General features: G+C 39.4%; 1 protein-coding gene across 3 annotated transcripts in view; it reads left to right on the forward strand.

Moving 5' to 3' along the window:
- Positions 1–39: 39 nt before the first annotated feature.
- Positions 40–18213, forward strand: part of tep1 (telomerase-associated protein 1) — a 35220-nt gene continuing 17046 nt past the window's right edge. The window contains exons 1-26 of one of the 3 annotated variants that reach the window (XM_040014879.1): positions 40–145; positions 1250–1786; positions 1894–2079; positions 2201–2350; positions 4293–4457; positions 4543–4680; positions 4974–5045; positions 6327–6439; positions 6929–7086; positions 7433–7542; positions 7656–7734; positions 9759–9951; positions 10286–10562; positions 10678–10830; positions 10995–11063; positions 11526–11644; positions 11778–11846; positions 13431–13574; positions 13658–13949; positions 15126–15247; positions 15392–15505; positions 15955–16072; positions 16223–16411; positions 17227–17414; positions 17510–17669; positions 18024–18203. In XM_040014879.1, the coding sequence (XP_039870813.1) occupies positions 1250–1786; positions 1894–2079; positions 2201–2350; positions 4293–4457; positions 4543–4680; positions 4974–5045; positions 6327–6439; positions 6929–7086; positions 7433–7542; positions 7656–7734; positions 9759–9951; positions 10286–10562; positions 10678–10830; positions 10995–11063; positions 11526–11644; positions 11778–11846; positions 13431–13574; positions 13658–13949; positions 15126–15247; positions 15392–15505; positions 15955–16072; positions 16223–16411; positions 17227–17414; positions 17510–17669; positions 18024–18203 (4095 nt within the window). In that variant the 5' untranslated portion in view covers positions 40–145. Of the gene's footprint in view, positions 146–345; positions 533–1249; positions 1787–1893; positions 2080–2200; positions 2351–4292; positions 4458–4542; positions 4681–4973; positions 5046–6326; positions 6440–6928; positions 7087–7432; positions 7543–7655; positions 7735–9758; positions 9952–10285; positions 10563–10677; positions 10831–10994; positions 11064–11525; positions 11645–11777; positions 11847–13430; positions 13575–13657; positions 13950–15125; positions 15248–15391; positions 15506–15954; positions 16073–16222; positions 16412–17226; positions 17415–17509; positions 17670–18023; positions 18204–18213 lie in introns of those variants that run through there. The other 2 variants (XM_040014872.1, XM_040014888.1) reach the window with 2 other exon arrangements.

Genomic DNA, 18213 nt, shown 5'->3' on the forward strand with positions numbered 1-18213 from the left:
TAGTTGAAGTTCGACGTGTCTCCTCCGGCCTCAGTTCGTCCTCACCATCCACATTTTCCTTTCTTTTTTGATGTACCCGTTCTGGCTGCTGCAGCGGAAATAGAGCGTTTGCGTTTCCTCTTTGCGCCTCAGTCCGGCATTTACGGTAACTTCATCATCCATAATGACTTTATTATTTGAACATTAAACAGCTTAGATATGTTTTATGGTGTTATATGTTTACCTAAGATTGTTATCTTTTTCAAATAAATATATCTGAATTTATTGCGCGTGACAATTGTTCTTTTCTGGTCGACACCCATATGTCCGGTATTACGGTAAAAAAAAAAAAATCGTATTACGAACACAGTATTCTGACCAATCACTGGTCTTTTGATAGCCGGCTGACAGGACAGGTGTTTGTATGACAGCCGTTTACAGGAAATCAGTGGTTACTCTTGACTTGAAGGGGCTTCGAAACAGAAAATAACGTCTGACGGAAACGTTGTATATCAAACTCTCTACCCACGGAGTTGAAATTGTGGGTTTTGCGGTGAGTTTCCTGTGTCTAGCAATCGTCCTTGTAGCTAACCACGCCTATGAAAACTTGAGTCACTGCAAAGAACGAAACATTTGCTCCCATATTGAATTCAGCTGCAAATGTTGTGCTGTGTTTGCATTTGGCAGTTCATTCATTTCAGCTAATGTTCTTTCCGTATAACTTATATCAGTGTTTGTTTTATTTCTGACTTTGGTGGCTGATTTTACTGCCCTTATTCTTGTTCTTTATATATGGATAATTGTCAAATCGATGACATAACATGAGTTGTTGTTTTTGTTTTTTTGTTTTTGTTTTTTTTATCCAAAACAAACTCTGGAGATCACCGCACCAAGTTTAAACGTCGTAGTCCCAATTATGTGTCAGTTTAGCAAGTTTTACTTTAGTTTCGAGCTGCGTTTGCGGTCTGCTTCAAGGCCCCTTTATATTTGTATTTATATTTGACATATTTATATTTGTTCACATTTCTGTATGTTATTAATGCATTATTCTGTATGTTTCCCACCGACACTATCTACAGTCTGTTGGGCATCATGTTTTCAGACTTTGTTCCTGTAATATGGTTCACGCCCTTAGATACAATAAAACAGTGCTTGTTCAAACAGTAGAAGGAATCCTGCCACTCAATACACTGTGCTCTCTAGGATTATATGGCTTGTGACTGAGAGGAGAGGAGTGGCTTTTGACATTCTGATCTCTCTTTTTCTGCAGATGAGTGCTCTGACTTTGCAGTCAGCAAGCCTGGCCCCAGGAGTGCAGAAGCAGCAGCAGGCAACATGTGGGAGAAGTTTGACTTCAAATTATTCTCCCCCAAGTCTGGAGAATAAGTTCTTAGCTCAAACCTCCACAATAATGCCCCAGCTTTCCTCCCCACTCATAGATTTTGCAGCACAGCCTTCCTCTTGCTCCTCTCTCCAACCCTCCAAACTATCTTCCACCTCATCCTCCCTTCTCTCCACCTCTTCCTTCACAGCCTCCTTCACTTCTCCCCTCCTAAGCACCCAGAACAAGCTCCTAGACAGTAACTTATCTCATCATTCTTTTTCCTTGACCTCCTCAGTCCCTAATGACTCTTTGCTCCCCACATCCCTGGCCAGTGGTGCTCTACTCACTAACTTTGCTCAAACTCCTTCATTATTCCACCATGATCTCATGAGTAAAGAAGAGAAAAGGGATGATGGATGGGATCCAGATGATAGATATGAGATATCTGAAGTGATGCCTTTCAGTTTTGAAGAAACAAGTGTGGTACATGAAATATTTCTCATTCCTCTTTAAACATAAAATCATAACACATCAACTTTTATTAAAACTTTTGTTGCATGTCATTTTTAATTTAATTTGTTCTGCACAAGCAGATTTCTGAGGATGAAGATAATGAGGCTGAAGAAATTGATGCTGAGAAAACTATGGACTTGCCTGTACTGGAAACAGAGTTGATGGAACAGGAACTTGAACAAACCGAGGTTGTCAGAAAGGAGGAATTTGGAGAGGTCGAAAGAGGAAACGAGAAGGCCGAAGAGGAGCTGAAAGACAAAAAGGTTATAGAGAATAATTTATTTGTGTTGGTGTCGCCAAGTTTACATTTCTGTAGACCGGTGCTCCCTAATTGAACTCCTGGGTGCTGATTAAAGTGACTCCTTGTCTTTGTCTGTCCTTCAGTATTTCCTCTTGAACATTGTGTGTTGCTCTCTGGTCAATGAGAGCACAGCTCCAGGCCAGAAGGACTGGGACTCAGAGGACAGTGTTTGGACCAGAATCACAAACCTGGCAAAGGATATTTCTGCCTATGACCCACAGTTTCTTCTGAAGGTATGCATGGGAACTAAATTTTTAATATTTTAACTCCACCAGGACTCCATTATCATGTCAATATGGTAGAAAAGCAAATTTAAAAAAACAAAACAGAACACTCAAAACACTCAACACCATGTGACAACGGGATAAATCTACTATGACTGTATATATCACAGACAATATTAAATTATTGCTCTGTTTCAGGAAAATATTGCCTGCACAAATGTGTTGTTATAATGGAGTGCATTACTAGCTACATGCAAATTAGCTAACTCTTTTACAGTCTCCACATGTAGGTCATGAGGAGATCTGCAAAGACTTTCCAGACCAATTAATTCTCACAAGCCTGTATTGTTGGTTGAACTGACGAATGTCTTTAGTTCAACCCAGGATAAAAAATAACATGGTTTATCACAAGGTCACACAGCTTCCAACATGCAAACTGTCAGTTTGCATTAAGGTGTGCCCAACATGTAACAAGAGCTTTACTTTCTTGGATGTTCAGAATATTTTCATAGACTATTTCACTGTACTCATGCTAACTATTTGGAGCCAGAAATGATCCTATTTGGACAACAGGATAGAGCATTGAATTACCAACTAAAGGTAACAACCTGGTTTGCAAGCTTTATCCAAAAACTGTACAGATAAGACTGTACTGTTAGCATTCAGATGCTAAAATCAGACTGATCAAAACTGAAACAGAAATATCCTCCTCCTACACCAGATCATCTGCCTCCATCTCACCCTGTCTCTAGCATCCCCCTCAGTCACACCAGCCCATGTCCTGCATGTCCTGTTTCATGTCATTCACAAATCTTATGGCAGCTGCTTATTGCACATCCTTGGTACACTGCATCTGCTATCCTTCTTCTTCACGTCCAGACTATCTCAGCTTTGCTTCTCTAACTTTGTCTCCAAATTGCTCAGCTCAACTGATATACTCATCTCTAATCCTGTCCATCCCGGTCAGTCCTCCTGTCTTTTTGTCAGTGCCACAGACTCCAAACCATACATCATAGTGGGTCTCACTGCCATCTTATAAATCTTACCTTTAACTCTTGCTGCTATCCTATTGACACAAACGACTCCTAACACTCATCTCTCCACCTACTCCACACTGCCTGCACTCTCTTCTTCACCTCTCTTGTGCACTGTACATTGCTTTGGATGGTTAAAGTCAGGTATTTAAACTCATCTACCTTGACCACTTCTTCTCCTTTCAGCTTCGCTGAACAAGCCGTATTATTAGTGAGATAATGTGATTAACAATTCTCAAAGTTCCAGCAGCAAAACATGGTAGAGCAGTCCAGTTCAGTGGCTTAAGTTAGCAGAGATAAGACTTAGAAGATGGCAGTCAGCTATAGCTGTCTATGTTTGCATACCTAACTGTAAGTCTTACCAATATATCTTCAAGATGAACTATGAACACACTGAACACATGTTGTGTTTTAATCAGATAAGCCATAAAAAATTTCCCACAGGGTCCCACAGGGTAAAAACAGTAGAAAATCCAGTTTAATCACTCATATCAGAGGTCAGGGATAGCACAATCAGTTTTAGCTGCCTGTCGATTAAATTAGCCACGTCCCTAACTCTATCAAAACGAGCGAGTTATAAAACAACAGCAACAAAAAATATCACCCCTCTTAGAGTTGTTATGAAGAAGGAAATTACTCATAGAGACCAGAACCTACTTTTTAATGCTAATAGTTGAGCATTTTTAGTGAGAGTGAATTGCTTCTGGAGCCAGGCTGAAGGGCTCATTGAGGGAACTGCAGTTTTGGGGTTGTTTTCCACTTTGGTGTTTGCTTAATTTTTCAGCCCTGATGCACACACATCAGGTATTCTCAAATAACCAATTTAAAGTGGTGCGTCATGAGAGTAAGCACAGCTAATGAATGGTACACATAATCATGTATGTCATATATTATATGGTCTGTCTGCTCCAATCTAGGTGGCACTTTACACTCGACAGAAGCTAAATATTCGGATCACTGCGAACTTCTTATTGGCTCTGGCTGCCAACCTGCCGCCCACCAAGCCACATGTCCGCAGATACTTCTGTGCTGCTGTACAGCTGCCGTCTGATTGGCTGGAAATAGTCAGAATCTACAGTACAGTAAGTCATAATGATTATCTGTTGTATGGTCTGGACGATCTGGATGTACCAAGTCTGTCTTCACACTACAATCTGATGTTTCCAGTGCTTCAGCCGCTCTCTGCCTATGTGCCTGAAGAAGGCGATGGCTGACAAGTTCAAGCAGTTCAGCGAGTATCAGCTGGCCAAATACAACACACGCAAGCACCGCTGTAAGCACAACCGCAACAAGCGCAAAGCAAAGGTACACATTCAGTGATTATGTTCTCTCCTAAACTTTTAAGGTCTCAATGTGGAAATTAAGGCCTAACCAAGTAATACTAATTTCACCACCTCTTTAGTGGGGGAAAAACTTTAGTACTAGAGATGAACACTTTGCTTTTATTGTTTTTACTGAGTTCTGCCTCACTGACTCAACCAGAAAAAACTGCTTGTGGTTTCTGTGTTTGTGTAGCTGACTCTAAATTCACTTCTTATACATACATGCTTTAAATATCTGTATCTGACCACACATATTATGGCATCTGTGACTTCCAGAAGCCAACCGATGAACAGATCAATAAGTGGGCGGACTTGGTCAGATCAAATGCATCAATTCTGAAGAACTTTGTAAGTCAATACACTTTACTGTTGTGTCACTAAATAAGGCACTTCCTTTCAGTTCCTTTCTGTCTTTCTATTTTTTTTTTAGTTACTGTTTAATGAAGTGCTTTCTTAAAATAGACCTATTATGCTGGTTCTTATTTCCTGTCATATATACAAGGATATAAGCAGGCTTTACTAATTAGTGAGGCCCAGAACTTTATTTTCTCTTAATGTTTTATATTTAAGTCATAGTGCTTGTGCTCCAGTGACTAGCAGAAAAGGCTACACTTTTGAGGAGACAACATCCTGCTTTTTCAAGAGTAACTGTATATATAGAAATATGTATATGGAGTTTTGTGTGTATAAAACAATTAATTAAAACAAAATACAGATTCATTCATTCACTGGAAAATAAACTAGCACAAGGGAAAAGTTACTTAATCCATATTTCTGTCTCTCCTGTGCCGGTGGCTCACTCTTCCTTCCTAAACCAACCAATTATCCATTCTTATGAGCCATGCTTCAACCAAACCCCCCAAACACAATCCAGTGAGAGGAACACTACGGTGGGCCGTAACTCTTTAGAATTTCCATGGAGTTATTTTAAAGTGAAAATCATCTTGAGCATCACACAATGATTCATGTTACCAACTACTGTAATAGGCATACCTTGCTAGCACGCAGTTGTGCCGCCTTTTGCCTTGAGCACAGAAGCTCCACACACCTGCTGTTCAAACCAGTTTTTGACAAACGACCAATCAGGAAAAAGTTGACTTAAAATGAGAAGAGCTAAAACAACTTGTTTCAGAGAGAGTATGAGTTGTTCTTATCATGAAAATCTGCTAACTACTAAGAAATTGCAGCTTCTAGCCTTCCAGTAGTGTGCACCTTTATGATTTTATGAGTGAAAACTAAACTAAAATGTGTGTTTCGTTTTGTCGTGTAAATAATTATATTTTGCTGTTTATGTCAATTTTCTACACGTCTTTGCTGAGCACGGTTGGATGTGCACCTCCTGCTGCAAGCTTCTGTGCAATGGGCTTAATCATAAACGTAATGGATCTCATAGATTAAGCAAACTCTTTTCTGACCTAAAGGGAAAAGTGCTAAAATATAAAAAGAAAGGACAAGATTGTGAGATCATTTAGTGCAGATTGAGTTGAAAAAGTTCCTGCTAAACAAATGAAAAAATGAATGACTCATTCATCATTTTAATATTGCTTTTGTTCTCTTGAAGAGCCGTTTTTCTACTCTTGTTTAAACGTCGGCTATGGCTGCTTTATTTGTGTCTGTGATTGGATGCAGTTGCAGTTAAAGGTGGTGGATAAGAAGCAGAGCGAGTTCAGCATAAAGAAGATGATCAAGAGGCTTCACATCAAAGAACCGGCTGAACACGTTATGGCCATTCTGGGGAAAAAGTAAGACCTGCAGAATTGTGCTTCAGAGTTTGTTTCCTTTCACGTTGCATAAGCACATAAAAAAAACATGTAATTCTCATGCTGTTTAATTATGCTTCGTCCACAAGTCCTAATTTTTTTCTGGTGATTGACACCTTGTATCTGTTTAGTTGTGTGTTTACAGATGCTTATCATCATATCTGTTCGAGAACCATTTATTAAAATCTTTCTGTACTGGCTATAAATGCTGGAGATAGGAAGTTAAAGTCTCGCTAAAAATATAAATGTATGCAGCGTTTTCATTTTTTTTGCACTAGAGGTGCATTATCCTTTCTAATTTATAAGATAGCTGGTATGTCTCAGAGAAATGAATTTGTACTCAATTCTTTGTAAAATGCAGCACATTTTTGTTGGAGTTCCTGTTTTGACCCTCTTTGATATTTATTCTTTAGAGAAATGAAGGTAGAAATCAGGTGCATATAAAAATGCAGTGTTTTTTGTTGTCATCAGGTATCCAGCTGATGTGAAGGCATTCACACACAGTGGAATGAAAGGCGTGTGGGACAGGGAGAGAGCTGGGCAGCGAATGAAACTTAAGGAGCCGCAGACGTGGGAACGGCTGCTCAGTATGGAGGGCAACAAGGCCGCCACCTGGGAGAAGCTCATAGGTCTGAAAAACAAAAAGCTTAGGCTTTCTATTGAACTGAACAACGTGCACGGGCTTGTTGACCACAGCAGTGCAACCACTGAATCACTTTACCAAGCACATGATGATAGGAAAAAAAAAAAGCATCATCTTTCCCTCTGTGTGTTCAGTGTGTTTCATTCCTTCAAGTTAAAAGCCCTCAATCACTCTTTACAACACATCAATGAATTTTATGTTTAAATTAGTTATTTAATATTTAGTACAGCAGACTTTAAAGTAGACAGAGCATGCGTGTATACATAACCTGCAAATACTCAAAGATAAACATGATTACACACACACAGACAGATAATGTCTCTCCTTCGCAGACACAAAGTCTCTTCCATTCATGGCCATGCTGAGAAATCTGAGGAACATGATTACTAAGGGCATCAGTGAGGCTCATCACAACAAGATCCTCAGCAGACTGACCAATGAGGTGAAACACACTATAAATCTTTATTTTAAAGCATATTAAAAGATGAGTGAAATTGTTTTGCTGTTGAAATTAGCTCATCAGGTTCTCTGTAACTGTTTGTAATTTGTTTACAGAAAGCAGTTGTTCAGAGCCGACAGTTTCCTTTTAGATTCCTTGCTGCCTACAAAGTCATCATGGAGCTCTACGCTATGGGTGAGATGCACTATAGTGCAAAAAACGTTCCATATTCATTATTAAATCAGTATTAGTCTATATTACATCAAATAGGCTAAAATTTAGATGATTCATTGGAATGTATAATTTGGATCAAATATTGGGTGTAATGTGAGGGGAGGCGGGGTGACCCTACAGTCACAGCTGGGATATTTGGGATATATTTTTTTTTTTTTTGCCAATTGACTGTTATTGACTCTGCCAAGATAAGATAAGATGACCTTTATTAGTCCCACAGGTGGGAAATTTGTTTTGAAATTTGTTCAATCAGGTGATTAATTGGCACCTTATATTAGGGATGGGAATCAAGAACCAGCTCTTGTAAAGTACCGGTTCCTAGTAGTCCAATTTCTTGGAACTGTTAGTCTGCTTGCCTATCAATTCCCCTGCTATCAGCTGATTTCAGTTCATGTGTCTAAGAAGGAAAAGATTGGCGCAGTCTGCAGCGTAGATATGGACCTTGCTTTTATTTTTATTGCACAAAAGGATGAAAGCACGATGGTAAAGTGGAAACTGCATTATGCTGCTAATAGAACCTCAACTTATTTCAAGCACTTGCGCTGAGAGCATGCTTACACTAAGCTATTCAAAAACCCACAGTGATGTTAAAGCTGAGTGAATGTCAACACAGGCCCAGCAGCCTGACCCTGAACTTCAACAAGTTCACTGATAAGCCGTAAGGCTTCAGCCTCCTTTTCTATTGGTTTTTGTTTCTACAGTAGAATTACTGTGGTCATCTCTGCTGGTTTTCATCATTGCTTTGTGTTCATATTTAAATACTAAGAGAAAATCATATGTGTGTCATTATTAGGATAGGGATTTGTGTTTGTATGTGGGGCTCTAGGCTAAGGTTTATGCTATTAACTGGTTATTATGTGACAGTGCGTTTCAGCATGAAAGTTGCATGAAAGTAACGGAACGAGTAGTATAATGAATTACTTAATTGCTCACAGGAGAAGGTAACACACTGCATTACTTTTAAGAAAAGTGTTCTGTGTGATATGTGTGATACATTACATTTTTAAATAATGATCACAACACCATTTACAACGAAGACAGCAAATACCTCCAACATTCACAAACATTTGACCGCAGAGCATGCAATTTATTTGCAAAAATGCAATGTCTTTGACATGCTGCTTAGAGATGGTGGTGGCTCTCAAAGCAGAGCCAATGAAAATCACTAAGAAATCAAATTGATAATTGATATTGACAATGGAATTGCAATTGCTGAATTCACATCAGTTCTGATCTGGTTAGGGCCTGTGCTATAGGGCAACTTCAAGCTTTTACTCCCCAAAACCAAATTGCAGCATTATTTGAAGTGAGCCCTAGGACCATCTCCAAATTGAAGGCCAAGTTTCAACGGTGGATGTCAGAGATGGGCCATGAAGAGGGCATCCCAAGAAGACAACAACACAGGAAGACAGTTTCCTCATCCTGGCAGCACTGGGAACTGTAGGCAGTCTTCTACAGTCTTGGGGGCCAATTGGGAACAGCCAATCTCTAGTCTGAGAGGGCTGCCATGTCTGCCCTTTACTGTTAGGCCCAATTGTACTGGTGTCTGCAACATGTGGACTGTAAGTAATGAGTTTACAATCTGAATCAACTTCAGGCATCCAATCCAATAAACTACACCAAGCAAGAGTCAATAGCAGAATAAGCTGTTTGTGATTAGCAGAGAAATTTTGGGAGGTTACTCAACTCTGCTGCTCAACCCACAAATACATTTTCCTTACAAAAATAGGACCATTTAAAGTGAAATAAACAGGCTTTCCAACAGTTCAAGATTTATTGCCAAGAGCATTGTTACAACTAAGAATTAATCGACCACACACAAATTTTCATACTTTTTCTGCCAAGTTTATGTGACCAGTTTTAAACTAAAATATGTCAGCAAAATGACACAAAACCTAACCCTCCATAGATGAGGTGTAAACATCTGTGAAAAACAAAAAAAAACACACATAGCACTTCTCCTTTCAATCTTTTTTTTCTTTTAGCCTCTGCAGTACAGCAACAACTACCCTCTGCCAACAAGATCCTGATGGACATCCTGAAGAAGATTCCCAAAACCCAGCGCTTAAAGCGGCTGACGTGGGAAACAACTAAAAAGAGCAGGATCAGGCTGACACTCAGGGTGCCGTTTATCTCTCGAATGTATAGAATGAAGAAGGCCCAGCTCATAAAAGCCAAGTATGTGAATGTTATTTTTGAGTTGGTGATAATTACTTTTCCTTTTAGCTTTAGTTAATTTTGGAAAAAACAAACAAAAAAACATTCCTGGTTTGCTAATCTTTACACTGCATTGTTTGGATGTTTTCTATATATAATTTGCTTTTGCAGTGATGCACAGGTTACAAAAGCATCACATGAAGAAAATGTAATTATATACTGCCACAAAACTGCTTATAATGACATCGAAAATGTTTTTATGTTGCTGATCTGTTCAGATTAAAATGTATTTGGTAGTGAGAAAAAGAATCAATCTGCACAGAGTGTAAGACTAAAGTTTTCTGTATGTGTGCAGTCAGAGGAACTACACTGTTGCACTGTTGGACCGTTACCGTAAAGCTCTGGAAACTGCCGTTCAGATCTCCTGTCGTCACAACGTGCCTCCGCTCCCTGGACGGACACTCATCCTGCTCTCTCCGGGCATCTATCACGATCAGTCTGCGATCAAGAAACTGGACTTCTGCCTGCCTCCTGACCCAGAGGAACAAGAAAATGAAGAAAAAGAGGCAGAAAACCCAAAACCGAAAGGCAGGAAGACGAATATCGAGGATCATGACAAACTCACTCCAAGTGTAACTCCCTATATTTTTATTTATTTATTTTTTTGTGTCTGGAAAAAGTTTGGCATATTAAAATGACGGAACCTGTTAACCTCTCCACCCATTTATTTATCATGTATCTTGACAGAAGATAGAGGTTGCAGTTTTGCTCGCTCTGATGATCTCCAGCAGTACAGAGGATTGTGAGTTGTGCATAACTTATTCCAATCAGTGGGAAGAAGCAAAGCTGAAGTCTGATGTCCTGTTGGAAAATGTCAGAAGTGTGCTCAAGCAAATAAAGGTCCATATTCTGTTATAGCATCTTATTCTTTATTTGTTTTTGATTTGAGAAATGAAGATTATTGCTATTATTATTGTTCTTAAACCAAGCATGGTAAACTATACTTATAGTTGTTGATAGAGGACAACTGTGCAAACTGCTATAAAGTTTGTTTTCTTTTGCAGAACATTTATGAAGACAACTCTGAAGAATGTGACACAGCTTACTTTGACAGAATATTAAAGAGCAAAAAGGTTAGTTTATTTTTCATGTGTAGTTTGTGATGATGCGTTTGCCTGCAGAGGTGTAACACAGGAGTTGTTTTCACCTACACTTTCAGTTTTCTGTTTCACGCTTTCACTAACATCTCTCTGAACTGTATTTTCTTACACTCTGCCATATCGTTTTGAACTATTTTTATAACAAAAATATTTAATATGATTAGTTTTTAAATAATCCTGCTGTATCCCTACTGTTAACTTCCCTCCTTTCACTCACAAACAGCAGCTTTAATAATAGACTTAAGTTACTGTTTTCATTGCCTGGATGGGTCATGAGCTTTACAGTTGCAGAATTTTTTTGTGCCTGTACATGGCACAGATGAGTATCTACAGCTCCTGTAAGAAGGTGGCACAGTACTGTTTTTCTGCCTGCTTTTCAGGTTCACTCACATAACTTTCTTTCTTAAATTCACTTAAATACTTTTGAAACCTCAGGTGAGCAACATCATCGTGCTGTCTGAGTCCTGGCTAAGTGCAGAAGTCAGCTTTGCCATCAGAAACTGCAGGACGGAAATAAACAGCAGTTCCCTTGTAGTGCACATTTGTTCAGAAAGGTAATGGTGTTTTTTTTTTTTGTTTGTTTGTTTGTTTTTATTTATTTTTGCTGTTCTGTCAGGAACAGCAAAAACAGTCATCACTGGGATGATAAAACTCAAATATGCAATAATTTGCAATGTTTGGTTTTAGTGATGGAAACTCAGAAACCCTCGACAGGAACCACGTAGTGCTGACAGGCTTCAGTGAGCAGGTGCTGAGGTAAAATGCATAATTTTTTATTATTCATATAAACGATATAAATATTGCATCCATTGGCACAGCAAGGTGTTATAATAATACTGATAACAACAAGCGTTTATTTCACTTGATGTTTAGTCATCGTTCATCTTTTAGCCAATATGATCATTTACTTTCTTGCCACAATGAAACCATTGATGCCACTTCTATATTTTTTGGTTGAGTGTGAAACTGGAATCAACAGCTGGTTAGCTTAGCTTAACACGAAGCTGGAGAAAAAGAGCCTCTTGAGTAAAATGTAATATCACATTTGTTTAATGTCCTGAAAAACTAATAATAATAGCAGCAGGTTACTCTGTTAAGCCATTATCTCAACACTATTATTAGAGTTACAGTGGAAAGATGCAAAATATATGGGAAGAAACATCGTAAAACTCCAGCTAGGACCTGTACTGAGCACTCACTGTTGAAGATAAGATAAGAGATAAGATAAGATAAAACTTTATTAATCCCTCGGGTGGGTTCCTCTGGGAAATTCGGTTTCCAAAAGCACAGCACCAACAGAAGTTACAATTACAGAATATTTTATATATTTAAATATATACACACACACACACACACACACACACACACACACACACACACACACACACACACACACACACACACACACACACACACACACACAGAGAGAGACATATAAATAAAATATACGAAGGAGATAAATAGAATAAATAGGAATAAAAATACAAGTGAATTGCACATTTCAAGTATTGAGGTCTATTGCACCATTGACTATTAACAAAAGTATTGCACAAAAGGTATTGCACAGTGAGGTGAAGAGGCACTACAGCTTAGTTGTTCCCCCCCTCCTTTGTCCACCTGTTTCCCCTCCCTCTCCCCTCCAGAGAGGAGTTAAACAGTCTGATGGTGTGTGGGACAAAGGAGTTTTTAAGTCTGTTAGTTCTTGTCTTGGGGAGAAGCAACCTGTCACTGAACAGACTCTTCTGGTTGTTAATGGCCGTGTGCAGAGGATGCCCAGCATTGTTCATAATGTCCAGCAGTTTTTTTTTTTAGTGTCCTTTTCTCTGCCACTGTCACCAGAGTGTCCAGCTTCATGCCGACCACAGAGCTAGCCTTGTTTGTCAATGATGTTTGTCAATGTCCTTCTGGAAGCAGGTTTTGCCACATCACAGGCATCTGGAAACACCTCGAGGAAGCATAAGTTAAATGAACTTTTATTTTCATCCTGACATGAAAACTGCACGTTTTCAGCAGTTAAACCAATTTAAAAGGATCCTTATAAGTTTTGGATGAGATTAACAAAGCTTATAAGGATTTTTATTGTATGTAATGACAGAATATAAGGTTTAAAAAAGGTTTTTCCACTGGAACGTCCAGTGATGAAGTGGAAGGGGCAGCTGGTCACACCGAAAGTGTGCCCCTCCCATAGACAGAACCTGCCTTTAGTGTTCCTTTGTTTCTAGTTGTTGCTAAACTAAGATGACCAGCTGCATATTATTGTATGGATACAACAAAAGTTTATAGTTATCAAGAAAGTCAATAAATATTTCCCCCCAATCCTTTTTTTCACTATTTGACCAGGTTTGTGGCAGAGAGAGGATCTTCCAGGCTGCTCGATCACGTGGAGCATTTGGACAAATTATATAACATTCCTCCACCAGAGGGGGGTCAACACTCTCAGACCACGAGCAATGTGGTCTCAATACCAACAAGCCCAAAATTAAGGTATGTTTTACATTTTAAGATGTTTTTCCCCCCCCCCTATTTCTCCTCATTAGTTTAACTGTAGTTCCTCCCTCCATCCTCAGATGGCAAGGTGTGCGGGTGTTCATCTCCTCCACGTTCAGAGACATGCACTCTGAACGCGACATCTTGGTGCGGAGCGTCTTCCCAGAGCTACGCCGGCGCGCTGCACCACACTGCCTCTACTTGCAAGAGGTAGAACTGCGTTGGGGTGTGACAGAGGAGGAGTCTGAGCGGGCCTCAGAGTTATGCCTGTCAGAGGTGTGTCGCAGCCAGATGCTGGTGGGAATCCTCGGGGAGAGATACGGTCAGGTGCCCCCCAAACCTGACCTACCAGACCTCCCACAGTACAGCTGGGTAAGACTTATGGAACAGACGTAACAGGACAAGCTCTGTAAATGTGACCGGGAAAATACTGGAAAGTACAGAGCAAACAGAAACATATTCTGACCAAACCTGTCACACCGACACTAAACTTAAATGGATTAAGTTATGATCTTTTAGAAGAAATCTTTGTAATAATTAAGGAAATGACAGTTGAGTCTAACAATACAAGAATAAATTATAATCCTATATTCCAGACATTAAACAACCAGACTTCTGCCTACATGAATTATAACATTTGTAGAAAATGGTACCAACTATCTTACTAACAACTTACTTTATGCCATATTTATATACATATAAAATTAGATGTTAAATTTTAGACACCAAGAGCAGCATATTATAAAGGCAGTCTCTGTGAGAACCAGTTTGCCTCAAAGTGCTTTATATTGCAAAGTAAAGGCCCTAAAATATTACAAAGAAACACCAACAAGCATGGTGGCACGGGGGTTAGCACTGTTGCCTCACAGCAAGAAGGTCCTGAGTTCAATTCTACCATCAGTCCAGGGTCTTTCTGTGTGGAGTTTGCATGTTCTCCCCGTGTTTGCGTGGGTTCTCCCTGGGTACTCCGGCTTCCTCCCACTGTCCACAGACATGCACTTAGTGGGGTTAGGTTAATTGAGGTCTTTGTCTATGTGTTAGCCCTGCGACAGACTGGCTCTGTACCCTGCCTCTTGCCCTAAGACAGCTGGGATAAGCTCCAGCTGACCCTGAAAGGGATGAGCGTAAGCGAATGCATGGATGGACCAACAAGCACCTGATCCTCTATAAGGACGGACTTAGTGACTGTGGGTAGTAAAAACTCCCTTTTAACAGGGAAAAAAATCTCAAGCAAAACCAGGCTCAAGGAGATAAATTAGCACAGTAATTAACTTCATTGATGATAGTTACTTCGATAGTTGTTTAATAACTTTATATAACTATTGTGAAACGCGTGAACATTCATATTAGTGATTACATGAAGGTTAAGAAACCTAAAGTGCTGTAGTAGTGCATAACATATAACATTAGAGACAAAAACATCAAGCATAACAATAAATGTGTCACATACCTGACATGTTAAGATGTACAAACTAAATTTAATGATGACTTTTGTTTTAAGTTATAAATCTGAGTTGAACTGAAAGATGAATAATGTATTCTTTGCAGCTGGCCTCAGCCCCAGCAGGTCTGTCCATCACAGAGATGGAAATCCGTCAGTTTCAGGCTCTTTATCCCGACGTAGCACACCAGCGAATGCTTTGCTACTTTAGAGATCCGAACATCATCAAGTATGTATTTTAATTTGATGTTTTTATACATTTTATACATGTTGGGTTTTTGTTTTTTGGGAGTTGATTTAAGTATAGCAGTCCAACAGCAGTATAGCAGAAATGCATCACATTACTTTATCCAGTATTTCTATTGGTGTTCAGTTCAGTTCCTGTGGCTTGGAGATCACATTTTGCTCCTGAATCAACGGATGCTGCACATAAAATGGCCTCTCTGAAGGGAAGACTCTTGTCCAGTGATGTCAAGGTCACAGAAAAGTGAGTCGTCTCAATCATGCTTATAGCACTAAAGCCATAATCTAAGTAAGTAGTTTAAAAGTATGCTCTTTCACTGTATGCTCTCTGCTTTTGTTTTTTGGTCTTAAATGTTATGTTTGTACCAAAGTTAAAAGCCTTAAAAGATGAGCAGGTAGGGAAAAGGTCTGCAAATTGCACCAGTTGTATTTTACTTATTTATGTGTCTCACCCCACAGACCATAATAAATAACTGATAAGTTTGATGTGTTGATGTTAATTATTGTCAAATTAGAGTCATAAAGGACATCTTTTATATGAACAGAGTCGCCTGGAAATGTCCAGGTTTCTGTTCGGATCTCTATTGGATAAATTAAATATTTAAATTTAATTTAATAAGAAAATTAACTTGTTTTGTTCCTGCTTTTCAGTCCTGAAAAAGTCACATTTCACTAAATTTCTCTGTGGTATAGTTATTCGTGTGAGTGGGGAGGCGTTGTGGATGGGAAACCATATCTGAAAAACTTGGAGGACTTTGGCAACGCTGTGCTGGAGGACCTTTGGATGGCTGTCAAAAAGCTGTTTGTCGACGTGAGTCTGATAAGCTCTGATGAGCTATTTTGCTTGTAGAGGTAGAATCTTCTGATATGATCCACTTCAGTATCTTTATTCTTAGATTTTCTGCAATGCTGCACCTTACTAATCGGCTCAATAAACACTTCATAATTACACATCTCACAGGAGGCTGAGGAGGCTGAGGCTGCATCAGAGGTGTTGGAGCAGGAGGTCCACCAGGAGGCGATGCAGAGGCAGTTTTTTGGCAGGTCGAAGCTTCTGTCTAACGCTGTGGATTTGGTGGAGCAGGCCCAGACCAAAGGAGGGATGATTGTGGTGGAGGGAGGACCTGGAGAAGGCAAAACTGTCTTCATGGTAAATTTCTGAAAGACTTCTAACCTGCTGCATGTGTAGGAGGTGGACATAATGAAAGAAACACCACATGAAGGCATCAAAATTGATTATGGCGTCTGAACTTTTTGAATGTTTTAGAACGAGGTAGATTTTCTGGCATTTTTGCTTGTAACTAATTTATTAATCGATTGGCAGTTTCCTCTCAAAGTTGCATAACAAGCCAACAGTCATTTATTATCTTGTGCACTTCTCAAAGACTCAAGCTCAAAATCTCTAAAAACACATAGTTAGATTTTTAACCTGTAACCTTTTAGGTAAGGAAAGGTTTCATTCTCTCTACCAGGCAATCCCAATTATCATAAGAGGCCAAACATCTTCAGATTTTCAGATGAACGGAAATGAAAAGAAATGCGTTTGAATTCACGTACTTACTTAGTCTTTACTTTCCAGCTAATTTTCCAAGCGGGCTTTTTAGAGCAGCAGTCCCCAACCCTTTTTGTGCCACGAACCGGTTTATGTCCGACAATATTTTCACGGACCGGCCTTTAAGGTGTTGCAGATAAATTCAACAAAATAAAACCAGTACCGGTATCAAAAAAAGGAAGATTTATTCATAACACACGGGAAAAGACCCAAGGAAACAGAGTTAACGATAAAAACGATTAAAAAAATAACCATAAAAACCCCGAAAACCATAAATTTCACACCCGACCCTCAACTCGAACTTTGTTTCTTGATATTTTTATTTTGTTTCATTATCTTTTGAGCTGGTATTCAGAGCTCATATGGTCAAATATATTCTGGCCTAAATGTATATTTATTGTTTCCACACACAGGCTGCTCTAGCTGAGGCCCTCAGGACTGGAGTTAAGTCCAGGAAAAACCTCGTCTGCGATGTAATCTCTTACTCTACAGCCGCCAGCCAATCAGCACACTCTGTGGAAAAACTCCTTCGGTGTCTTGTTAAGTGGCTGAGAAAGATAAAGGGCACAGAGGAGGAATCGCCTTTTCCTCACTCGTATAAGTAAGTAACTTTTTGGTCATGTAATCTGTTCCCTTACAGTGGTTTCCAGCTGTCTGTTTCATGACCGATTTTTTTTTTTTTTTTCCTTTTCTCAGAGATTTGCTGTCAGAGTTTCACTCCACATTAAGTAATATAAAGAGGAACAAACCTCTGGTGCTGCTAGTTGATGGGGCAGATCTTGTCCAGGATGGCAGAGGTCAGGTCAGCTCTGATTGGATCCCACAGCAGCTTCCACGGGTCACCTGGGGAGAAAAGGTGCTTCATCACACATAAAAAAAATAGCAAAGATTTGCAACTCAGATACATTTATTTCAAGGGACCTGCTGCAATTTTACTTATTATAAGTTCAGATACAGCCCATCTTAATCAAATAGATCCTTTTATTCTCTGGTGTGCACAACTTTTATTTTGCATTAAAATATTTGAAAGTTTATGACCTGCAAAAACAAAATCTTATGTGCAGGCGATAAACTCTCCATAATTTTTTCATCCCTGTCTTCATAAACTTTTTGTATATGTGTAATGTGCAGGGCTGCTCATCCATTTACTTACTTTCGTTATGTTTCAGTTTTAACTGCACTTAATCTCAAATAATCCTGGTCTTAACAGGGTGTCTGTTTGGTGGTGAGCATCACGTCTAAAGCAGCTCTGTTACAAACACTAACCAAGAAAAAAGGGACGCTCCTGTTTACGCTGGGACAGCTTACCTTGCCAGACCGAAAGGAGATCGTTCAGAAGGAACTGGATGCATTTGGCAAGAAACTCAGCGACTCTGCTTTCAACAACCAGGTTCTTCTTA

The sequence above is a fragment of the Simochromis diagramma genome, unplaced genomic scaffold (genome assembly GCF_900408965.1).
Source record: "Simochromis diagramma unplaced genomic scaffold, fSimDia1.1 OVJJ01000205.1, whole genome shotgun sequence".
In the NCBI taxonomy this organism is placed as follows: Eukaryota; Metazoa; Chordata; class Actinopteri; order Cichliformes; family Cichlidae; genus Simochromis; species Simochromis diagramma.